Source organism: Notolepis coatsorum, assembly GCF_963971535.1.
Source record: "Notolepis coatsorum genome assembly, chromosome: 11".
Classification (NCBI taxonomy): Eukaryota; Metazoa; Chordata; class Actinopteri; order Aulopiformes; family Paralepididae; genus Notolepis; species Notolepis coatsorum.
The window spans coordinates 102453335-102474444 of record NC_140175.1 but is presented as its reverse complement, the minus strand read 5'-3'; the positions used below and the strand labels follow the sequence as shown (position 1 = coordinate 102474444).

Sequence of the window (21110 nt, the reverse complement as noted above, 5' to 3'; positions counted from 1 at the left end):
GAAAGCGGATACAAACCAGCTAGTCTTAACTGTTGGGTCAAAAACACCTAGTTTTAAACTAGGCTAGCTGGTCCGTATCCACTCCCATTCATTCTGATAGCTTTCTACTGAACGCACAAGAGAGTAACTTGGCATCTATCTCCGTGTCTGACTCTGGAGAAGATGGTAAATTCATTTCCCATAATGTTGGCAACATGTTCCTCTAAGTCTAAGTCCTGTTTCTCCTCTCTGCTCTGTGAGTGACCTCCAGGACAACCAGCGAGACACTTAACTCAGAATACATAGCGTACAGTAGGCCCACCGCCTCAGGAATACATAACGTACAGTAGGCCCACCGCCTCAGGAATACATAACGTACAGTAGGCCCACCGCCTCAGGAATACATAACGTACAGTAGGCCCACCGCCTCAGAATACATAACGTACAGTAGGCCCACCGCCTCAGGAATACATAGCATACAGTAGGCCCACCGCCTCAGGAATACATAGCGTACAGTAGGCCCACCGCCTCAGGAATACATAACGTACAGTAGGCCCACCGCCTCAGGAATACATAGCGTACAGTAGGCCCACCGCCTCAGGAATACATAACGTACAGTAGGCCCACCGCCTCAGGAATACATAGCGTACAGTAGGCCCACCGCCTCAGGAATACATAACGTACAGTAGGCCCACCGCCTCAGGAATACATAACGTACAGTAGGCCCACCGCCTCAGGAATACATAGCGTAGGCCCACCGCCTCAGGAATACCCTATTCAAAGTCCGCCTCCCCGACATGTTCCAATTCAACAAAGAGGATTGGAGTAAGTGGGACAACGGAGAGGATTGTGGATCAATTCCACTCTCCACCCTTTTAATCATATTGGTTTCGTGACCCGTCTGAAGATATATCATACTTTACTCAAACTTGTCAGAGGTTCAAGTTTCTTTATTAGTTGTCATACAAAAATACAGAATACTTTTATATGAAAAGCTTCTTTCCCCAAAATATTACCTGGTGGTGCTGAATTAAAACAAGATGTTTTCTATTGATATCAGCTTTTGGTTAAGAAATTCAACCAGAAAGTCTGTTGATAATCTTAGTTAGTTTGTGCGTGTGTGTGTGTGTGTATGTGCTCAGAAAGTGTGTGTGTGCTCAGAGAGAGATACCCAGCCTCAATGGCCATGTGTTTCTAATTGTTGTTTATTTGAGATTGGCACCAAGCAACACTAGCTAACAATGCTCTCTCTCTCTCTCACACACAAGGCATTACTTTCCCTCGGTGAAAACATTAAGTGTCTCTAATACGGCTCTAATACAGGGTATTCTAGGACCGAGGATAGACGTGGTTATAGCCTGTCATCAAAGTGTGTGATTGCATGTGCTTATGCCCTCTGGGGAAAGAACTATTAGCATTATGACTGAGTGGTTGATGTACATTCAACTGATTTACCAGCAGTGTACAGGTCGTCCCGCAGACATTATTCAAAAAGGGGAATCATCGCCGTCTAACCTTTCTCCCACATATAGAGGAGGTACAGTACGAGGAGCCAAACTGTAGCCCGTCTGCTAAACAGCTCAAACAAATGTCTCCCTCATGCTCAGCGGCAAGGAGACGCAACAAAGAGCGCGAAAGATCACCGGAGTCAAATCTATGATTGGTAGCAGAAATAGCCTTTTTGTTCTCCCAGTAGTGCCATCAGAATATCTGTCTCTCGGGCTCTGAAGCCAGGAGACGAGAAGAGAGGCCAAATCACACAGTGAGGGGCCAGGAGGAGATAATATCAGCTCAGTTGCAAAATGTTAAGATGGGAAACACATGCTGTTGTCCTTTCCCTGGTGTCTTTCACAATCATATAAGTGTTTACTTGTTTCATTATTTAATATTTTTTATTGTTACACGTTGAGTAAAAACAGAAGGATGAAGTTTAGTGCCCCCCCCCCCCCACACTACCATCTCCATCGTCACCCAGATAGTAGTACGAGTTAAAGCCGTTATATTCTGCATAGGGATGCACCGATCCAATATTGATATAGGCCCCGATATGACTAAAATAGCTGGATCGGGTATCAAAAAAAAGAAATATATATATATATATACAGGATTTTTTTATAATATTATAATATAATAAATAAAATAATAAATAACAATTCGGTACATTTATATCTATGTTAATTTGTTACATTTTTGTTTCACTAAGTTAGGAAAGTAATGTTTTAAGTCAAGCCTGATGTTGCCTTGCACAAAAGAATGATCCCAGTCTCTTCCACACAGTGAGGCAGTTTATTAATTGAACAATGGGATCGGTACTCTGTATCGGGACTGAAAAAGTCAGATTGTGCATCCCTAATTCTCACCCAGATAGTAGTACGAGTTAAAGCCATTATATACTGCATAACTATTCCTGCCGTCAATCAAGAAGCATCAAGGAACACCTGGAGCAACTATTGCAGGTGAGCTCTTGTTCCAGCCACCAGTAAACTTCAGTTAGTCTCCGAGTTACCGTCGGTAATATAGAGCTCCAAGGTGAACGCTCATCTCTGGTTCTGTACGTTTTATACGGCCGTAGCCTAATTACTATTAGCAGCAACGTTACTATGCAACACACAGAACACCCACAGTTCGCCCCTGGATGGTAAAGAAGTTGTATAATATTTCATATATACAATGTACATATTAGTGACCATTGGTTGTTTAAAGGTTTCAACCACGTTTTAATTCAACATCTTTTTTTTTAAATCACCATTTTCCTGGTTTCAACAGGCACAAAGGAAACCTATGTAACTACTTTACCATCTTGGAGAACTGTAGCTAATCTTTGCAAGAAGACACTTTTGGACAGGGGCGTCGTGAAGCTCTCCTGGCAGGATCTCCCGCCGTCTCTCACAGACCAGTGCCTGTTAAAGCAATGCTGTCCCCCCAGCAGATGCCATGCATCCTCTACAGCATAGGTGTCAAACTCATGGCCCGCGGGCCAAATGTGGCCAGCCACGTCATTTGATGTGGCCCCCAAGAGCTCTGGTAAAAAAAAACTTTTTTTTTTAAACATTAATCTTGGGTTAAAAAAATAGCGGTGTTAAAAGAATTGTGGGTTAATGCTTTAATAAAGCTTTAACTTTGACAGCCTTAGTTATTACACATTCTTACACATACATGTATGTTGAACATCTGAGGTATTGATGAAGTAACAAAGGAAAAAGGCCAAAAGCACTTACTCCTCAGACATTCTTTGACAATTGTACAGCCCAAAATACAAAAAAGATCCAGGCGGAATAGGTAACAAAGGGTTGAAGAAATATTGTCTGAACTGTCAGATGCAAACTGGCTGTGTGACATAACCGAGCATCTCGCTCAATTGAATAAGAAGCTGTAGGGACGCAAACAAGTCCCACCCAAAACTTGACCAATATAGTTGTGGACTGAGACAACCCTTATTTTGTTATTTTTGAGTACAGTTACAGTTGTGTGTTCATGCAGACACATAATAGCAATTTCATTACGAATTGAACCTGATGTAAACAAGTCGAAAGTCTTTCTCTGGTCTGCATCCCCTTAACAATTGTGTGTATTGAGCTGTACTGTACTGTACCCATTCTGCAATCTGTTAATTAAAGTAAATTAAACTATCTTCCATTAGTTGGATGTATGGCCTCTGCAAGGTTGTGTGCAGCCATTTGTTTTTGTAACATCTGCTACATCTGTCCCACGTGTTCTTTGCAGCTCACAGTTGTTAGTTCTGCCCCTCTTGACTGTGACAAAAAGGTTTTGAACAAACTTAATGTCATAGCTTGTATTTGATGATATTCTTCTTTGTTATTTACTTGAATGGTTTGATCATTGATTGATGGAGTAATATGGGGTTCTGATAAACTAAAATTATTTGTTAAAATAACATAAGCTAACATATATTTTTACATCTATGCAAATGCATATGCAATATGTATAACTTGAATAAGTAATAAATACAGAAACATGTTTAACAATATGTAAATGAGTAGCTACATTTATTTTACATTACATTAACATTTATACAGTCTTTGGCCCTTTGAGGGCAACCATAATGCTGATGTGGCCCTCTGTGAAAATGAGTTTGACACCCCTGGTCTACAGGCTGTATAGTATATCCTAACTAAACACAGCCTGCAGACAAAACACAAGGACTCCCAAGTATAGAAGCTCAAGAGGATAGCGGCACGGTGGTGTAGTGGTTAACACTGTCGCCTCACAGCTAGAAGGTCCAGGGTTCGATTCCCGCTTGGGGACCAGGTTGCCGCGTTTGCAGGTACCCAGGTGGGGGGTATCTCCAGGGCCTTTCTGTGTGGAGTTAGCATGTTCTCCCCCCGTGCTCACAAGGGTTTCCCCTCCGATAAGATGAACCCAATGGAAAAACATGCACAACAGATCGCTAACTCTGTCGCGTCCCTGACGAAGACGGACAGGAGCACTTGGATAAATTGGTCCCCAGGCGCGGTCCACGCCACAGCCAATGTCTGCTCCCGGCTGCCCTGGGGGGGGGGTCAAACACAGAGAGAGCCCAGCTCGGTCCCTGGAACCTGCGCCCCCTGGTGTTCGGGGGGTGCAGGTACCTGAGTGGAGTAGCTCAGAGGAACGTGGAGCCCCACGACGGGAGCCACTACGCTCAGCCAGGTCACCACGTAGTTCACCGGTCTGCAGAGGAGGAACACACAGACAGAGACACAGAAAAACACACAGACACAGAAGAACAGACAGACACAGACACAAAGACACAGAAAAACACACAGACACAGAAGAACAGACAGACACAGACACAAAGACACAGAAAAACACACAGACACAGAAGAACAGACAGACACAGACACAAAGACACAGAAAAACACACAGACACAGAAGAACAGACAGACACAGACACAAAGACACAGAAAAACACACAGACACAGAAGAACAGACAGACACAGACACAAAGACACAGAAAAACACACAGACACAGACAAACAGACACAGACAGACAAAAAGACACAGAAAAACACAGACACGAGACAAACACAGACACAAAGACACAGACAGACACAAACAGACACAAACATAGACAGACAAAAACACACAGACAAACAGACACAGACAGACAAAAAGACACAGAAAAACACAGACAAGAGACAAACACAGACACAAAGACACAGAGACACACAGACAGACACAAACACCCTTCAGTTATGTACCACTGACAAAACAACTAGCCTCTTGAAATCGCAATGTATTTCCAATGGACACATTTCTAAATCGTCTTGTTTAAAACAAATAAAGCATGAACATTGGCATGGTGTTACCTTTCTGTGTGTGTTCGTCCACAATCTATAGCTCAACGTGAAAAAATTTGCAATTAATCGCAAAGGTAGCAAAATAACAACGTTTACATTTCCGTTCACTGAGGAACTACACTTCACTCTGACGCTGCTGACAGGCGACAGCACTGAACGACAGGCGTTCTACTGGTAAGTGTCGTTTTTTTTTAACGACAAATTAAACAACCTTATAACTAACTTTATTTCAACCAAAAATGCTTAAACAATGTTAATGTTAGTGATAGAAGGGAACTCATTTTGTGCAAAAATGGAAAGCTTGCCAATGTTCATGAGGCAGAATTGTTACAATAGCCGATAATCCATTTCCCCAATGATAAATCCCTATACGGGTGGAGCGCGCGGGAAACTAAAGTGACGTCAGACTACACCTCCCCCTACAGACCCCACTTCTTCCCCCAAGTCCGTTAACCTGATCCTTTTCAACCTAAATGGTTCACCAGAAAATGTGTTTCACCCAAACACTTCACCATACACAAACTTGTTATAACCAATTCATATCATATCAATTTGCAACTCGTTTGAGAGCGTTATACAAGACGACGAATAACATTTAGTTTATTTTTTTTGCAGACATTTTTCTTTTTTCTTTTCTAATCCATAGATGAATCATTTCAGACTGTTGAGAAAGTCTAATGTAAAACGGGACTCATCGTGATCAAGATGAATGCATTTCATAATGGAATCATAGCTCTAACAATCATAATTAGGGATGCACCGATCCGACTTTTTCAGTCCCGATACCTGGGCTTTGGGTATCGGCCGATACCGAGTACCGATCCGATACCCATTGTTACCTCCAAACAGCTGACCCTTTCGCTCGATCCCTGCTCCATTAGCGCTATTGTAAGAGCCAAAGCTATATATATTTCGGTTAATGTATTATATGAATGTTTAATATTCATTGGATTTAGATAAAGTCATTGAACCGTCGTATTTGTCATAATAGAGCATTCTAGAACATAGAATCTTCTAGAACGTAAAACAGTCCGGCCCGTTTGGGGTGATGTCATAGTAGTTCTTTCTAGAACGTAAAACATTCTAGAACCACAGGATGACGTCATGATAGATTAGAAAGTTATGGAACCTTCGTGGTGTCACCGTATGATGTCATAACCGAACATGCTAGAACCTTTGGGTCTCTATATAAGCGGGTGTTTCCTCAGAACGGGTCTTTTGCATCTTCAACCAGACTGAATGGGACCGAACGGATGGACTCAACCATGGACTGAAGTCAGAAGCCAGCGAAGGAATTTTCATGTGTCGAGTCGGCGGTGAATTTGTAGACTGGGAGAATACAGTTCTTAACTTGAAGTAGTACTTGTAGCGGGTATTAGTAGTGTACTGGTAGCTAGCAGGAGCCACCTGTAGTAATATTTGTAGTAGTGACAGAAATATTTAGGAAAGTAGATTTAGGACCACTTCTGTAAAGAACCCCTTTGCAAATAAACCATTTGGATATCTTTACTTTGCACTGGAGCGGTTGTGGACATTGCTTTTCTTTATCAACGGACGTACTACTCACAAGTAAATAATTTGACCAGTGGAGTGGATCGTCGCCGGCACAGCTATACATTTGCTGTGTTTTGAGGCAAATCTCCCGGCTTAAAATTTTTAATTGTCATCTGTACATATATATATATTTTGTATTACAAATACAATTGATTGAGTAAAGCATAAATTTAAAATTAAAAAAATGTCATTGTCTCCAATACCCGATCTAGCTATTTTAGTCATATTGGGGCCGATATCCGATCAATATCGGAGCATCCCTAATCATAATCAAAACTAATGAAATGATCCCCCACCTGTGTTCCTGCCGGGCCGCCTGTAGCACAGGCTCCATGAACTCCTCGGTCCTACAGGGGTGGAGGAGAAAGAAGGACTGGCCCAGTAGCGGGTGCTCCTGTCCGGGACAGAGGAGGGGAACCCACGGGGGCAAAGGTCAAAGAGCAACGAAGAGAGGGAGCAGACAATTGACCATATTCACACACGGTGGCCATTTTGCTCTTATATTCAAGATTCAAGAGTTTTATTCATCACATACATACCAGGGCATACAGTGAAATACGGTTGGCCATGCCCGCTTCGATTGTGCAATAAAAACAATGGTAATAGTAATAATAATAAAAAGATAACTAGAATAGACATGGTAAATAGACATGTTAATAAATCACTTAAAGGCACTGGATCCTATGTACATACCTATACAATGTGCAGGTTTTCTTCTATGTCCCTATGCTATGCTGTTACTAACTATTACTATACAACAATCACAACAAGTTATTTTCTTAAAGTGTCCTTTTCCTTCCTTTAAAGTGACCTTTTCTTGTGTGTTTAAAGTGACCTGTGGTGTCATGCTCAGATTCCTTTCCCAACCTATTCACATTTTAGTCATTTTTAACGGCCGCTTTTTATCCAAAAGCGACTTACAAATTGTGAACGGGTCACAGCAGCAGGAAGGGTCCATCTCTTCTGGAAGAGGAACTGGGCGATTAATCGAAATAAAATCGTGATCTCGATTCATAGATCTATGCACTCTCATTTCTAAATTATGACGATTTTTCTTATTATAAGAAAAAAGTAGATTAAATCTTTTTTCATTTTATTTTTAAACTTTTTACTTAACTTTTTTAAATGATGACGATTCTGACTTGAGTTATTTTGTATGTTACAAGATACTTTTTAAGTTTAAGTCAAGCACTTTAAGTTTAAGCACTTTGATATGTTATGTTGTCTGTTTAACACATTGACCGCCGGAGGTCGCTGTGGGCGTATGGCCGTTTGTGCCAGCGCTGTAATGCAATGGGGGTAGATGCCGGTGTTTGTAGTGCTAAAACTATATTAAATATTATAGCTATGGATCTAATAACAACGTCGATTGTCAGTGAGTTTCTTCCGGTCAATATGCAAAAAACAGATAATTTTTTCATCCATACATTTCCGTTTTATACCGTGGTGAATATGAGTATAGTTTTAGAGTGATCCTGTGTAATCCCAGGAAACTCCGGCAAACAGCGCTTTACTGCATTTCATTATAAATCGTGCCATTTCTCGCCTGATTATTGAATCAATCTGAAATCAACGCTAGATTATAGGTATTATGTTTCGTCATGCATGCACGAAAGGGTGGGGGGGGGGAAGACGATGCTTCGAGCGCCACCAACGATATACATTACACAGTACATTAGACACACGCTGCGATGGCGGGGGAAAATATCAAGATTGATAACATATAGTCCTTACCTTGTATATGATGTACTGCAAAAAGAATAATCCAATTATCTGATCGCCATTCCAAATACTCATCGCGATCGTGTGTCCAACGTTATCCACCAAAGAAAATTAAGGGGGGCGGGGAGCCTCGTAGATACCATCACTATAAGCACTTGTCTTGCTGGAGTGTTTAGACCCCGCCTGCACGCTGCAACTTGACCCAGAAAACAAACTACATTGTTTCAAATGGAGGGCAATAGCGGCCGCAAGGCGTTAGGCGGCGGTATCGGACCGTTGCGGTCTCAGACAGAGTGCCACACAGTCCTACAGCATAGCAGGATGAATTATGAATGGAAATAGCGAATAAAAGAAATAACGACACAGAAACGGAGATCTAAGTAGGGTTAAGAAAGAGTGCAATGAATGATTTTATTGAAAAAATAAGAATCGTGTGAGAGAATCGTGATCTCAATTCTTAAGAGAGAAAAATCGTGATTCACATTTGAGCAAGAATCGCCAGTGTGGCCTCACCTGCTGCGTGATGGTGTCCCAGGGACTCTGCTGCAGCCTGGCCCTGTAGTTAGGATGGACGCCGCTCCACACCTCCTCTAGAGACAGACTCCTCCCTTCTGACAGAGGGACAGAGAGGTGTGGTTAGGATGGACTGCGCTCCACACCTCCTCTAGAGACAGACTCCTCCCTTCTGACAGAGGGACAGAGAGGTGTGGTTAGGATGGACTGCGCTCCACACCTCCTCTAGAGACAGACTCCTCCCTTCTGACAGAGAGGTGTGGTTAGGATGGACTGCGCTCCACACCTCCTCTAGAGACAGACTCCTCCCTTCTGACAGAGAGGTGTGGTTAGGATGGACTGCGCTCCACACCTCCTCTAGAGACAGACTCCTCCCTTCTGACAGAGAGGTGTAGTTAGGATGGACTGCGCTCCACACCTCCTCTAGAGACAGACTCCTCCCTTCTGACAGAGAGGTGTAGTTAGGATGGACTGCGATCCACACCCCCTCTAGAGACAGACTCCTCCCTTCTGACAGAGAGGTGTAGTTAGGATGGACTCCGCTCCACACCCCCTCTAGAGACAGACTCGGCACGGTGGTGTAGTGGTTAACACTGTCGCCTCACAGCAAGAAGGTCCAGGGTTCGATTCCCGCTTGGGGACCATGATGCCAGTTACCCAGGTGGGGTATCTCCCAGGCCTTTCTGTGTGGAGTTTGCATGTTCTCCCCGTGCTCGCAAGGGTTTCCCCCCTGATAAGATAAACCCAATGGAAAAACATGCACAACAACAATAGATCGCTAACGCTGTGGCGTCCTTGACGAAGACCGACAGGAGCACTTGGATTGGTCCCCTGGCGCGGCTCACGTTGACGCCTGTCTGCTCCCGGCTGCCCTTGGGGGGGAAGGACGACGGGATGGGTTAATCGCAGATATGAATTGCATGCATGCATCGCATGTGTGCCGATTGATGACCTCTGAGCAGGTCTTAAATTATGACTCCTCCCTTCTGACAGAGGGACAGAGAGGCAGGACAGAGGAGCAGTCACACCTGGTGGACCTGAGAGAAGGCTGCCAAACAGTCAGTGCAGCGTATGTGTGCAGACGCACGGCAATAGCTGTACGAAGTACACAAAATATCTAGGGCTGTACCGAATAGTTCGAAGCTTCGTTCATAACGTTGACATTCAAATTCTAAATCAACATAGGAAAAAAAAAAATTGTATGCGTCTATTCATTCTGTTTAAACCAATGGGTTTACATTCGGTAAAGCCCTAAAAATATTATTTAACAATTATCTCAGCAGACAATGCAATTTGCAGTATAATTTACAATAAGCATTTTTTTATCCACTTTTTCTCCTCCTATTTTTCTTGTATTTTCCTCCCATCCCAATTTAGTCGTTATGCCAATTCCCCCCTCCCCTTCCTGGTCGTTGCGCGCATTTGCCCCCTACTTCGCCGGTCTAGGGAGCCCTGAAGTCTATCACATGCTTCCTCCGATACATAGGAGACAGCCAGCAGCCTCTTTTCACCTAGCAGCGAGGACTCTCATTGGGTGAGTGTAACGCGTGGGAGGGCACACTACCTCACCCAGATCCCTTCCTCGCTGTGCAGGCGCCCTGACCGACCTGTAGAAGCCGCCCTACAATAAGCATTTTTTTAAACCTACGTTTCCTTTTCAGGCGGTTCACAACCCATTAAGTAGACCTGCTTTGGCAGTAGATTTACCTGCTATGCTAGCATAACCATTAGGGCTGTCTTAAATACTTCGAAGCTTCGTTCGATGGCACACGCTTCGAACATTAAAAAAAAATCGAAGTTAAAAAAATATATATAAATTGTTTTCAATTTTTTGACTCAGGACAGGAGTATAATAGTAAACTGAGGATTACTGAGGATGGACAGATAATGTTGATATTCAAATATAAAAAAGTTTTGCGAGGAGTGGAAGTTTGAAGACAGACTACAATATGATGCGGGGGTGGTGAGTTGAAACACAGTGTGTGTGTGTGTGTGTCCCGACCCCACTTCTATGTTTCAATAAATTATTTGCATTTAAAACTATTAACGCTGACTCATTCCTTCAGTCCACACAAAATTATGCTAATATTCTTTATGTTGTTTATGATATTAATTGAAAATAGCATATGAGAGTATTATATAGTAATAATAACACATGGCGATATACTAAAAAGCCATTTATAATTTTTGGCTGGTAAAAAATCTGCCCGGCTGGTAGTTTTTAAAATCTACCAGCCAAATGGCTGGTAAGTCAAAAAGTTAGGTTTGTTCCCTGATAACCATATATCTCCCACCTACCTGCTATGCTAACATAACCATTATGTCCCGTCCCCCCGGAGAACACACACAGACAGACAGACAGACTGTGGAGGTGGTGGAGTCATATAAGTTCCTTAGGGTACACCTGAACAATAAACTGGACTGGTCGGATAACACAGAGGCCCTCTACAGGAAGGGACAGAGCAGGCTGTTCTTCCTGAGGAGACTCAGGTCCTTCAATGTTTGCAATAGACTGCTGCAGTAATTTTACCAGTCTGTAGTGGCCAGCGTCCTCTTCTATGCTGTGGCATGCTGGGGAGGCTACACCAACTCGAGGGACACCAACAAGCTCAACAAGCTGGTGAGGAAGGCTAGCTCCGTGGTGGGAGTCGAGCTGGTCAGACTAGAGGTGATGGCAGAGAGGGGGATGAGAAGGAAGCTGGCTGCTATCCTGGAGAATCCCTCCCACCCCCTCTACGACGAGCTAGTTAAGATGAGAAGCACGTTCAGCCACAGACTCATACCCCCCGACACTCAACTAACCGCCTCGGACAGTCCTTCATACCAGCGGCCATCAGGCTCCACAACAGTGGGCAGGGACTGCTGCCAGACATCCAACTAGAACTAATAGGAACCTAAAAAGGACAATAACACTACCTTATGCATACTGCACCTTATGTGATACTGTGAATACTGTATATTTCAGTTGGTTAGATAGTAAATTATATTGACTTATTTGTTTACACTGCTTGTGTTTTTTTTTACTACCTGTACCCCCCCCCCCCCCTTATCTTAAACAGACAGACAGACAGACAGACAGACAGACAGACAGACAGACAGACAGACAGACAGACACACACTAACCGAGTGTAGAGGCTCTGAAGTAGAGCACAGGGGTTTGGTAGCTGCAGGAATACAGGATGTGATATTCACATTGGAGCACTCGGCTGCTACCCTCAGATACACAACACGACACGTCTTCATCATCATCTCCAACACCATCGTCTTCATCATCATCTGAAGTTGTAACCATAGCAGCAGAACACAACTGTGGGGGGAATGGAGAAAAACACAATAAGTGATGGAACAGGCGGGGGGAATGTAATTCAAAGCTAGCACTCCACTAGCTAGCTGACATTCATTCAAGTCAAGTCAAGTCATCTTTATTTCTATAGCACATTTACAAATGACTAAAGCCAAACCAAAGTGCTTCACGTGTACATGATAAAAACACATACACGACTACAGTAATAAGTAAAAATACACCAAAATTACAGAAACTGTACTGTACAATTTAGAAAAACAAGAACACGGTGCAATATAAAGGGGACAAGAAATTTTATTAAAAGTCCAGAGTAGCATAAAAAGTGGCAGGCTAACTCTGGTCAAAGGCCAGGGAAAAGAGGTGCGTTTTGAGCAGCGATTTAAAAGCCTCTAGGCTCTGGGCAGATCTCACAACTGAAACACCAGTCCTTCCTCTCCAGAGACCAGATCGTCAGTCCCCACCTGGTCCTTCTCTTGACCCTGTGGGTCGTTCCCAGTCTGACTGGGTCTCTGATGTTCCGTGGTTGGACTGGATCCTAGCAGGCCGTGGTCAGCGTTGGAATCTATTATGACAGATCTCATCACCGTCTTCCTCAGATAGCCTTCCTCTGAGCCCTGGAATCAGACAAAATCAACGATATCATACCATGGCATTTGGGGCGATATCGTTGCATAGCATTTGAGTGGCTCAGGGGGTAGAGCGGTCGTCTGGTAATCGGAAGGTTCTCGGTTTGATTCCGACTCATCCCAGCAGTGTGTCGAAGTGTCCTTGAGCAAGACACTGAACCCCCAACTGCTCTCGATTGAGCAGGTTGGCACCTTGCATGGTTGTCTCTGCCATCGGTGTGTGAATGTCTGAGTGAATGGAGTCCATTTACTGTATTGTTTTCCAAGCTTTAACATGTTCCACCTCCTTTCATTGATCTTTATCTCTAGAGATAATGACCACAGTGTGTCAGTGTGTCAAGCTACCACACACACATTTGAATACTTTATTTGGTCCCACACATTATATTACATAAACAGGGAATCAAATGTATCGGGGCCAAGCAGCACTGAACACTTAAGGGTACACATAGCACCTCCTTCTCCATGCGGCTAAGCTGCCAATAGTAGCTGAGACAGAGCAATATTTGGCTATTTGTTTGGCTTTTCTCTTTTTGACAGAAGGCATAGACGCGTCCTGGAAAGCCTGGTCCATGTACAGATCAAAGGCACCGCCTACTTCTAAGATTAGCACCTCCTTGTGGCTGGTGTCAAGAAAAACAACATGGGATGTTATGTTAGCAAAGACATCATTGACATTGGTAGAAGCAAACCATTCTGGTAGCACTGTAGTGTAGTATGCTTGTACATTGCTGCACTAGATGCTTAGATGGTGAGATGTTTTGTACCGCATCAGACACAATGTCCACCACAACACACACATACACACACATACACACACACACCTGCCTCTGTTCCCAGCTCCAGCCGTCCCCGAGATGGTCGGAGTGCTGCAGGAGGAGCTGGCAACACACATGGAAGGTCTCCTCATCTAGGAAACAGCAGCTCATCACTGGAGAGGAGAGGTGTGGATGAGGAGGTAACGACTTGATTGATTGAAAACTGTATTAACAGATTGCAGAATGGGTACAGACTACAGTACAGCTCAATTAAATACATACAATTGTTAAGGGGATGCAGACCAGAGAAAGACTTTCGTCTTGTTTACATCAGGGTCCCCCATTTTCAATTCATCATAACATATATGACATACACGACATAGAGTGTACAACGTGTACAAGAGTGTACAACGTACGACGTAAGAGGAGTAGGTCTAAGTGATGCTTTATCATGTATTGTAAAGTAATTAATTCACCATATTCACAATGGCCCTGCTGTAAAAGCAAAACTAGAAATCGAGGTCACTAACGTTGGGTGGACAAATTGGATCCAAGAGCAGCCGAAAATCACTCGGTTTTACAAGTCGCAATAAACATATTTGTGGGCGATGTTGTTATGTATATAACGTGGCGGTCACAATGCTTCGAAGCAAGCTTACCTACTGAATGTCAATTTTGGAGTATGAAGGAGCAACATTCCTCACCAACTTATAAGAAAAACATAACATCCAGTTTGTTTTTGAGAACGCCGGGCACTTCCGCCTTACTATGACGTTGAGTTAGACAGACAGCAGATTGAACCAATGAGGCTTCAGTCCGACAAAAGGGAGGCGGGGTTCTCCGGTGTGCTCAGAAATAAATATATTGGTTTGGTTTTACGAGTTATAGGATGAAATTGACCGTTCGGAAAATCGGAAATTATTATTATTATTATTATTATTATTATTATTATTATTATTATTATTATTATTATTATTATTATTATTATTATTATTATTATTATTATTATTATTATTATTATTATTATTCATAGGTGAGTGAGTCTACGTGACAGTTTGTAGGTCTTAAAACAACAATACTTGCGATAAATAAACAACAATGAACTTCATTATAGGCCATGAATCCATATTCACTGAAGGAGCATTACTGTGTGTTATGTGTAGAAATCGTACCATTTATATATTCTGGTGTACAATAATGACACTGGTGTGATGTAAAACATTGTTAAAATGAGATTAGATTAGATTGAAATCTAATCTAGCACAAGTACAACGAAAACGTAACAGTAAAATGCAATAGTAATATACAATGTACAGGTGATTAAACTATTATAATATATATAAATTAGTATACTGAGTAATAATGCTAATCAGATGTATTTACAGTGTTATTTTGTATTTTATTTTTTTTATTATTTTTTAATATTTACAGTGTTATTCTAGTATTATTATGTACAGTGATACAGGTATAAAGACAGATGTGGATAAATATATATATACGGTAAGAATACATATATACGGTATATATATAGCATTATTGTACATGCTATCATACAGAGTTATGGGTTATATGCAGGTATAAGTAGCCATATAGAAGGTATTATATATAGATATAGTACAGGTATGTAAAAATTATTATATGCAGTATACAGACAGATGTGGATGAATATACACAGTAAATATATATACAGTATTATATATATATATATATATATATATATATATATATACATATATATATATATATATATATATATATATATATATATATATATATATATATATATATATATATATATATATATATATATATATATATATATATATATATATAGTATATTCTATAGAGTTATATGGTTTATATGCAGGTATATAAAAAGCATTATATGCAGGTGTATTCAGACAGATGTGGATAAATATATGGTAAATATAAATATATAAATACGGTGTATACAGCATTATTGTACATGCTATCATACAGAGTTATATGGGTAGACTATAGTTTGAGGTAGGTAATTATAATTATAGTATAAGGCAGTTGTAGACAGTGAAGGCAGTAGGCAGGTATAAATTGAGTATAGGCAACAGAGTTCAGAGTTCATACAGAATTGATAACAGAGCCTAGAGTATAGGCAATGGAGTTCAGAGTTCAGAGTTTACGCGGTGGGCGTATCATCATGGTACAGAGTTCAGAGTTCAGCAGCTGAGGGGAAGAAGCTGTTCCTGAACCTGCTCAACTCGGAACTGAGATTCCTATAGCGCCTCCCGGAGGAGAGGAGGGCAAACAGTCTGTGATTGGGGTGAGAGGTGTCCCTTCATCAGACACCGTTTATGGTGAAGAATAGTCTCAGTTGCAGGGAGTGACTGGTACACTTGAACAGATGTCCTTCAGTTATTGGTGTAAAATTGTGGAATTCTCTCCATAGCGAGCTTAAGGGATGTAATAGTGTTTGTCAATTCAAAAAGAATTGTAAAAAAATATATATTTAGTCAGTATATTGAAATTCAAATGTGAATCTGAATAGTGAGATATTTTATTTTCTTGTTTATTATTATTATTATTATTATTATTATTATTATTATTATTATTATTATTATTATTATTATTATTATTATTATTATTATTATTATTATTATTATTATTATTATTATTATTATTATTATTATTATTGTAACTGAGGGGTTACAAAACCCTGACTGTATTAAAGATTGTGATAGATTAAACCACTGCTAGTTATGTACTTTAATTACTGGCCAAACAGTACATCAAATATAGATGGTGAACACCCACAAGAACACGGCATTGACACAGAAATACTATTGGAGGGTAATTTATTATTATTAGGCAACGTTCGGTTACAGAATGAGAATTAGGGTCGCGCTTGTATGGCGAAGAATATACGTAAAGTCAGTCAAGAGCATAAGTCACTAAGAATAGCAGGAATCCTACGATGGGTCTAAGCTGACGCCACCTGTTGTATAGTAGCAATTATATAGGGCAACACTGGTACCAACTGGAGACAATGGGTTCCCTCCGGGGTGTAAGGCCTGGAGGGTAGAGGAATGTTCGGGTACTCCGTCTGAGTCAACGAGGAATAAAGAGACTCCAGGTACAGGGGTCGGTGCTTGTACTCCCTTGATCAGCAGACAAAAGCAATAGTTGTAATCCAAGATGCTCGACAGCATTGACGACAGCTAGCCAGCCCCTTCCACGAGGCAGGCCCGAGTGGTAATCCTCACGAGGTTAAATCCCAAACGATAGTGGAAATCAACGGTGCTCTTCTCCGGTAGTCACGTCCCAAAGCAATATAATCCAACCAGGAATGGTTCTGCAATCGCCGACGTCGATTCTCCTGTGCACTATACTTCACATTAAACTAGGTCGAACTTGACGTTACTTCACTAAACTCTGACACTTTTACTATTCTATTCGCACACGGTTCTCAATGCTCTATTTAGACGCAAGGTTGCTCACTTCACTTGCACGTTGACTCGTGGTGAAGGTGGGTAAGGTACTGAATGAACGAAGCGCTGCTGTTTACACCTGCGCCGTATTTATACTTAAGTGAATATCTAGTCCCAACCTCAGTCCTTGTCTCGTATTACTACGCTGACTCTGGGCATGTTCTGACATGCCTGCAGTTGTCTTTGAACTTGCCGTTGGGGGCTTGCGCGTTGGCGCCTGGGGGCGCTGTCCAATAGGAGAGCGAATATTACTCTGGTCTGTACGCAGGTAAAGGGATATTCTGTGTATATATATAAATAATATACAAAGTATATCAAACGATACATATATATATATATTCAGTTTAATCTGGCCCTTCACAACAATTATTATTATTATTATTATTATTATTATTATTATTATTATTATTATTATTATTATTATTATTATTATTATTATTATTATTATTATTATTATTATTATTATTATTATTATTATTATTATTAATAATAATAATAATAATAATAATAATAATAATTATTATTATTATTATTATTATTATTATTATTATATATTTTTTATTGTTTAATCTGTGGATTGTTTGTTTCTTTGTATATGGTATGAATTATTATTTTGTGTAAATTAGGTTGTACGCCGACCATCAAGTAATACTTGTTTAGTTTAGGAATAGGGGGCAGGTAACTATAAGAATTCTTCTTCTAGGGGAGCTCCAGTAGCTCACCACGTACCGCGAGTGCTATTTCAGCGCCGTGGACAACCGCGCTCGCGCGGATCTGGGGCTGAGCGCGTTCGAATCCCGGACGGCAGCCGTGCCTTTCCCAGAGTGTCTCTCCCCCCCATCTGAACCCTTTCAGCCTGCTTCTGTCGGTCGAACTTGACCAAGTATGAATGCGAAGAAAAAGCGATAAACGCTAAAAGAACCAGGTGACTGGTCAAAGTTTAAAAAAAAAAAAAAAATCTTCTTCTTCTGGAGTGGTCAGGTGGCGTAGCGGAGATTGCGCTTGTCACCAATGCAAGAGACTTGGCTTGGGCTGATCGTCATACTAACTCGTTTGGCTGGGTTAGGGGGAGGGAAGTCGAGGGTGGTAATCTGGCATTCTATTCTACAGGTCAGGTCTGGGCGCCTGCTCAGCGGAGGCAGGACTTGATGAAGGCAGCGTGAGCTCTCACGCGTTACGCTTCACCAATGAGAGCCCTCGCTGCCAGGTGAGAAGAGAGCCACTGGCTGTCGCCGCACGTGTCGGAGGAAGCGTGCGGATACTTCAGGGCTCCCTTGTACCGACCAGTAGGAGAACATGCGCACAACAACCAGGTAGGGGAGGGGGGGGAATTGGCACAACGACTAATTGGGATGGGGAGAAAACAGAGAAAAAATCTGAGAAAGAGAGATACAAAAAAAAGAAGAAAAAAAGAATTCTTCTTCTTGGTGGCTGGGTGGCGTAGCGGAGATTGCGCTCGTCACCAATGCAAGAGACTCCGGTATTGAATCCCAGTCTCAGCATTGCCTTCGACTTGGGCCGGCCGTCGTACTGGCTCATTTGGCAGAGTCAGCGCGTGGAAAGTCGATGGGTGGGGATTGGACGTTGTGGACAGCGACTCCTACAGGTATCGGGGGCAGCGTGAGCCTCCCACGCGTTACTCCTCGCCACTGAAAGTCCACGCTGTCTGGTGAAAAGATGCGACAGGCTGCCTCCTCGTGTACCGGAGGGGACACGTGATGCAAGGCTTCTATCCTCACTACAGCCGACCAGTGGAGGCATAGTCTAGCAACGTTCAAGACAGGGGAGGGAAGAATTGGCAATACGAAATTGGGATGGGAGAAAAATAGAAAATGAGGAGAAAAAGTGGATACAAAAAAAAATCTTCTTCTTCCTGCTCCTTTTGCCCATGGTAGAACGTTATTTATGATTTTGTATGAAAACTGTATGATTGAATTACTTCCATGTGGCAAATAAAACTCTGAATCTGAATCTAGATCTGATGTACTGGTGATGCGTTGGGTGGTTTTCACCGGTGCTTTCCGGTCTGAGGCAGAACAGTTACCATGATGCCAGTGATGCAGTTGGTGAGTATACTTTCTACGGCGCTCTGGTCGAATCTGAGGAGACAAATCTAATCGAATCAAATCAAATTTATTTGTAAGGCCCGACAACACGTTAATGTCCCCATGGGCCGGACACGTCTTCTTTAAACAAGTCAAGAAGAAAGATAACAATAAATCAAGAACAAAACAAAAACACCATAAAGTCCAAACATTTTTTAAATAAATGAATGCAACACTCCCAGACATACATACCCCACACGAAGGTAAGGAAAAACTCACTAAAACCTAGCAATAGGAAAAAATGCACCACAGGCAATGTGGAGGAGAGAAACCTTAGAAGGGGGGATCTCCCTTCTGGACAGGTGGACAGGTGGAAGAAGAGGCGCTGGTGAGCCTTCTTGACCAGTGATGAGGTCCAAGAGAGGTCCTTGGAGTTGTGGGCACCCAGGGAGATGTAGCTGGAGACACACTCCACCTCCTTCCCGTTGATGTGGATGGGGCGTGTCTTCCTGAAGTCCACAGTGAGCTCCTTGGCGTGTTCTGAATACCTGTTTATTGGTTGGTGCTTCGCTGATAAAGAGCCCCAGTCAGGCCCGGACTGGCCATCGGGAGCACCGGGAGTTTTCCCGGTGGCCTGGCCTGCACAGATAAAAAAAAAAAATTATATAAAAAAAAAAAAAAAAAATTTAATTTGTTTTATTATTATTTAAAAAAAAAAAATTTGCCGGGCCATTGTTTCTAGTTGTGGCGGCGGCGCGGCGCGGATAGTTAGATAACCTAGGTGGGTGGGCAACAACCAGGATTTCACTAACAGAGTTGGAGAATTATCTGACTCTCTCCCTCACGCGGACACACACACAATGGAGCCGTGCTGCCGCTTGTGATTGGTGGAGGCGGGACCAGGCGATACAACTGATTGACAGCGGAGGCGGCGAATGGAATGGCAGACGGCACTCAGATGCAGAATAACAGCCAGGCAATGAGCCAAGTAGTGAGGGACTCGGGAGAGATACAGTAGAGCGAAAGTCAATTAACGTTGATGTCAAGATGGACAGTGGAAGAAAGAGAAAGGGTGGAGGAGAGAGGGATAAAACAAAGAAAAAGAAAGGCCCTTACAGGAGAGAGTGGTTAACTGTATTATAATAGTAAATAGAAAAATATGTTGTGCTCTTGCTTTTTTCTTTTTGAAGGTGGAGAGAGTAGCATTGCTAGTGCCACAACAGTTTTATTTGAGGTCCATAACAGTACATTGTACTAAGCAATTGTTGGCTCATTAGTTTGTGATTCACATGCACTAAAATTCACCAGAATGCAGGAAATTAAGTCTTTGTAACAAAAAATGTCCTGGTGGGGGACCCCAGACCCCCTGCTTAAAAAGTGGCCTGATTGGGGCTATATTTCGCGCTATATCTCCCGGTATGAATTATTTCCCCAGTCTGGCCCTGGCCCCAGTAGTAGTAATAAAAAAGACACCGAGGGCTAGATCCACAAAGAATGGATTGCACGGAGCAAGTTGCACCCTTACTTACCATTCATTATGAATTGAAAATGGGGGACCTTGATGAAAACAAGACGAAAGTCTTTCTCTGGTCTGCATCCCCTTAACAATTGTGTGTATTGAGCTGTACTGTATTGTACCCATTCTGCAATCTGTTAATAAAACTTTCATTCACTCAATCACCGTGCAGATTGATTGATTGAATGAAAGTTTTATTAACAGATTGCAGAATGGGTGTGTGTGTGTGTGCGTGTGTGTGCGCGTGTGTGTGTGTTCACACAGAACCGCAACAATGTAATGTTTCCAGTTTCAATCACAGCAGCGTCCAAACAATTCCATATCGGTAG

The 21110-nt window shown here is 42.2% G+C and overlaps 1 protein-coding gene across 6 annotated transcripts in view; it reads right to left on the bottom strand.

The window, feature by feature from the left end:
- Positions 1-3957: 3957 nt before the first annotated feature.
- Positions 3958-21110, bottom strand: part of atg10 (ATG10 autophagy related 10 homolog) — a 17394-nt gene continuing 241 nt past the window's right edge. Inside the window, exons 2-8 of one of the 6 annotated variants that reach the window (XM_084324500.1) lie at positions 19598-19904; positions 13823-13929; positions 12834-12986; positions 12192-12375; positions 9069-9166; positions 7130-7227; positions 3958-4650 (exon numbers count right to left, since the gene is read on the bottom strand). In XM_084324500.1, coding sequence (XP_084180626.1) covers positions 4500-4650; positions 7130-7227; positions 9069-9166; positions 12192-12375; positions 12834-12986; positions 13823-13927 — 789 coding nt within the window. In that variant the 5' untranslated portion in view covers positions 13928-13929; positions 19598-19904 and the 3' untranslated portion in view covers positions 3958-4499. Of the gene's footprint in view, positions 4651-7129; positions 7228-9068; positions 9167-12191; positions 12376-12833; positions 12987-13822; positions 13930-14415; positions 14510-19597; positions 19905-21110 lie in introns of those variants that run through there. The other 5 variants (XM_084324499.1, XM_084324497.1, XM_084324498.1 and 2 more) reach the window with 5 other exon arrangements.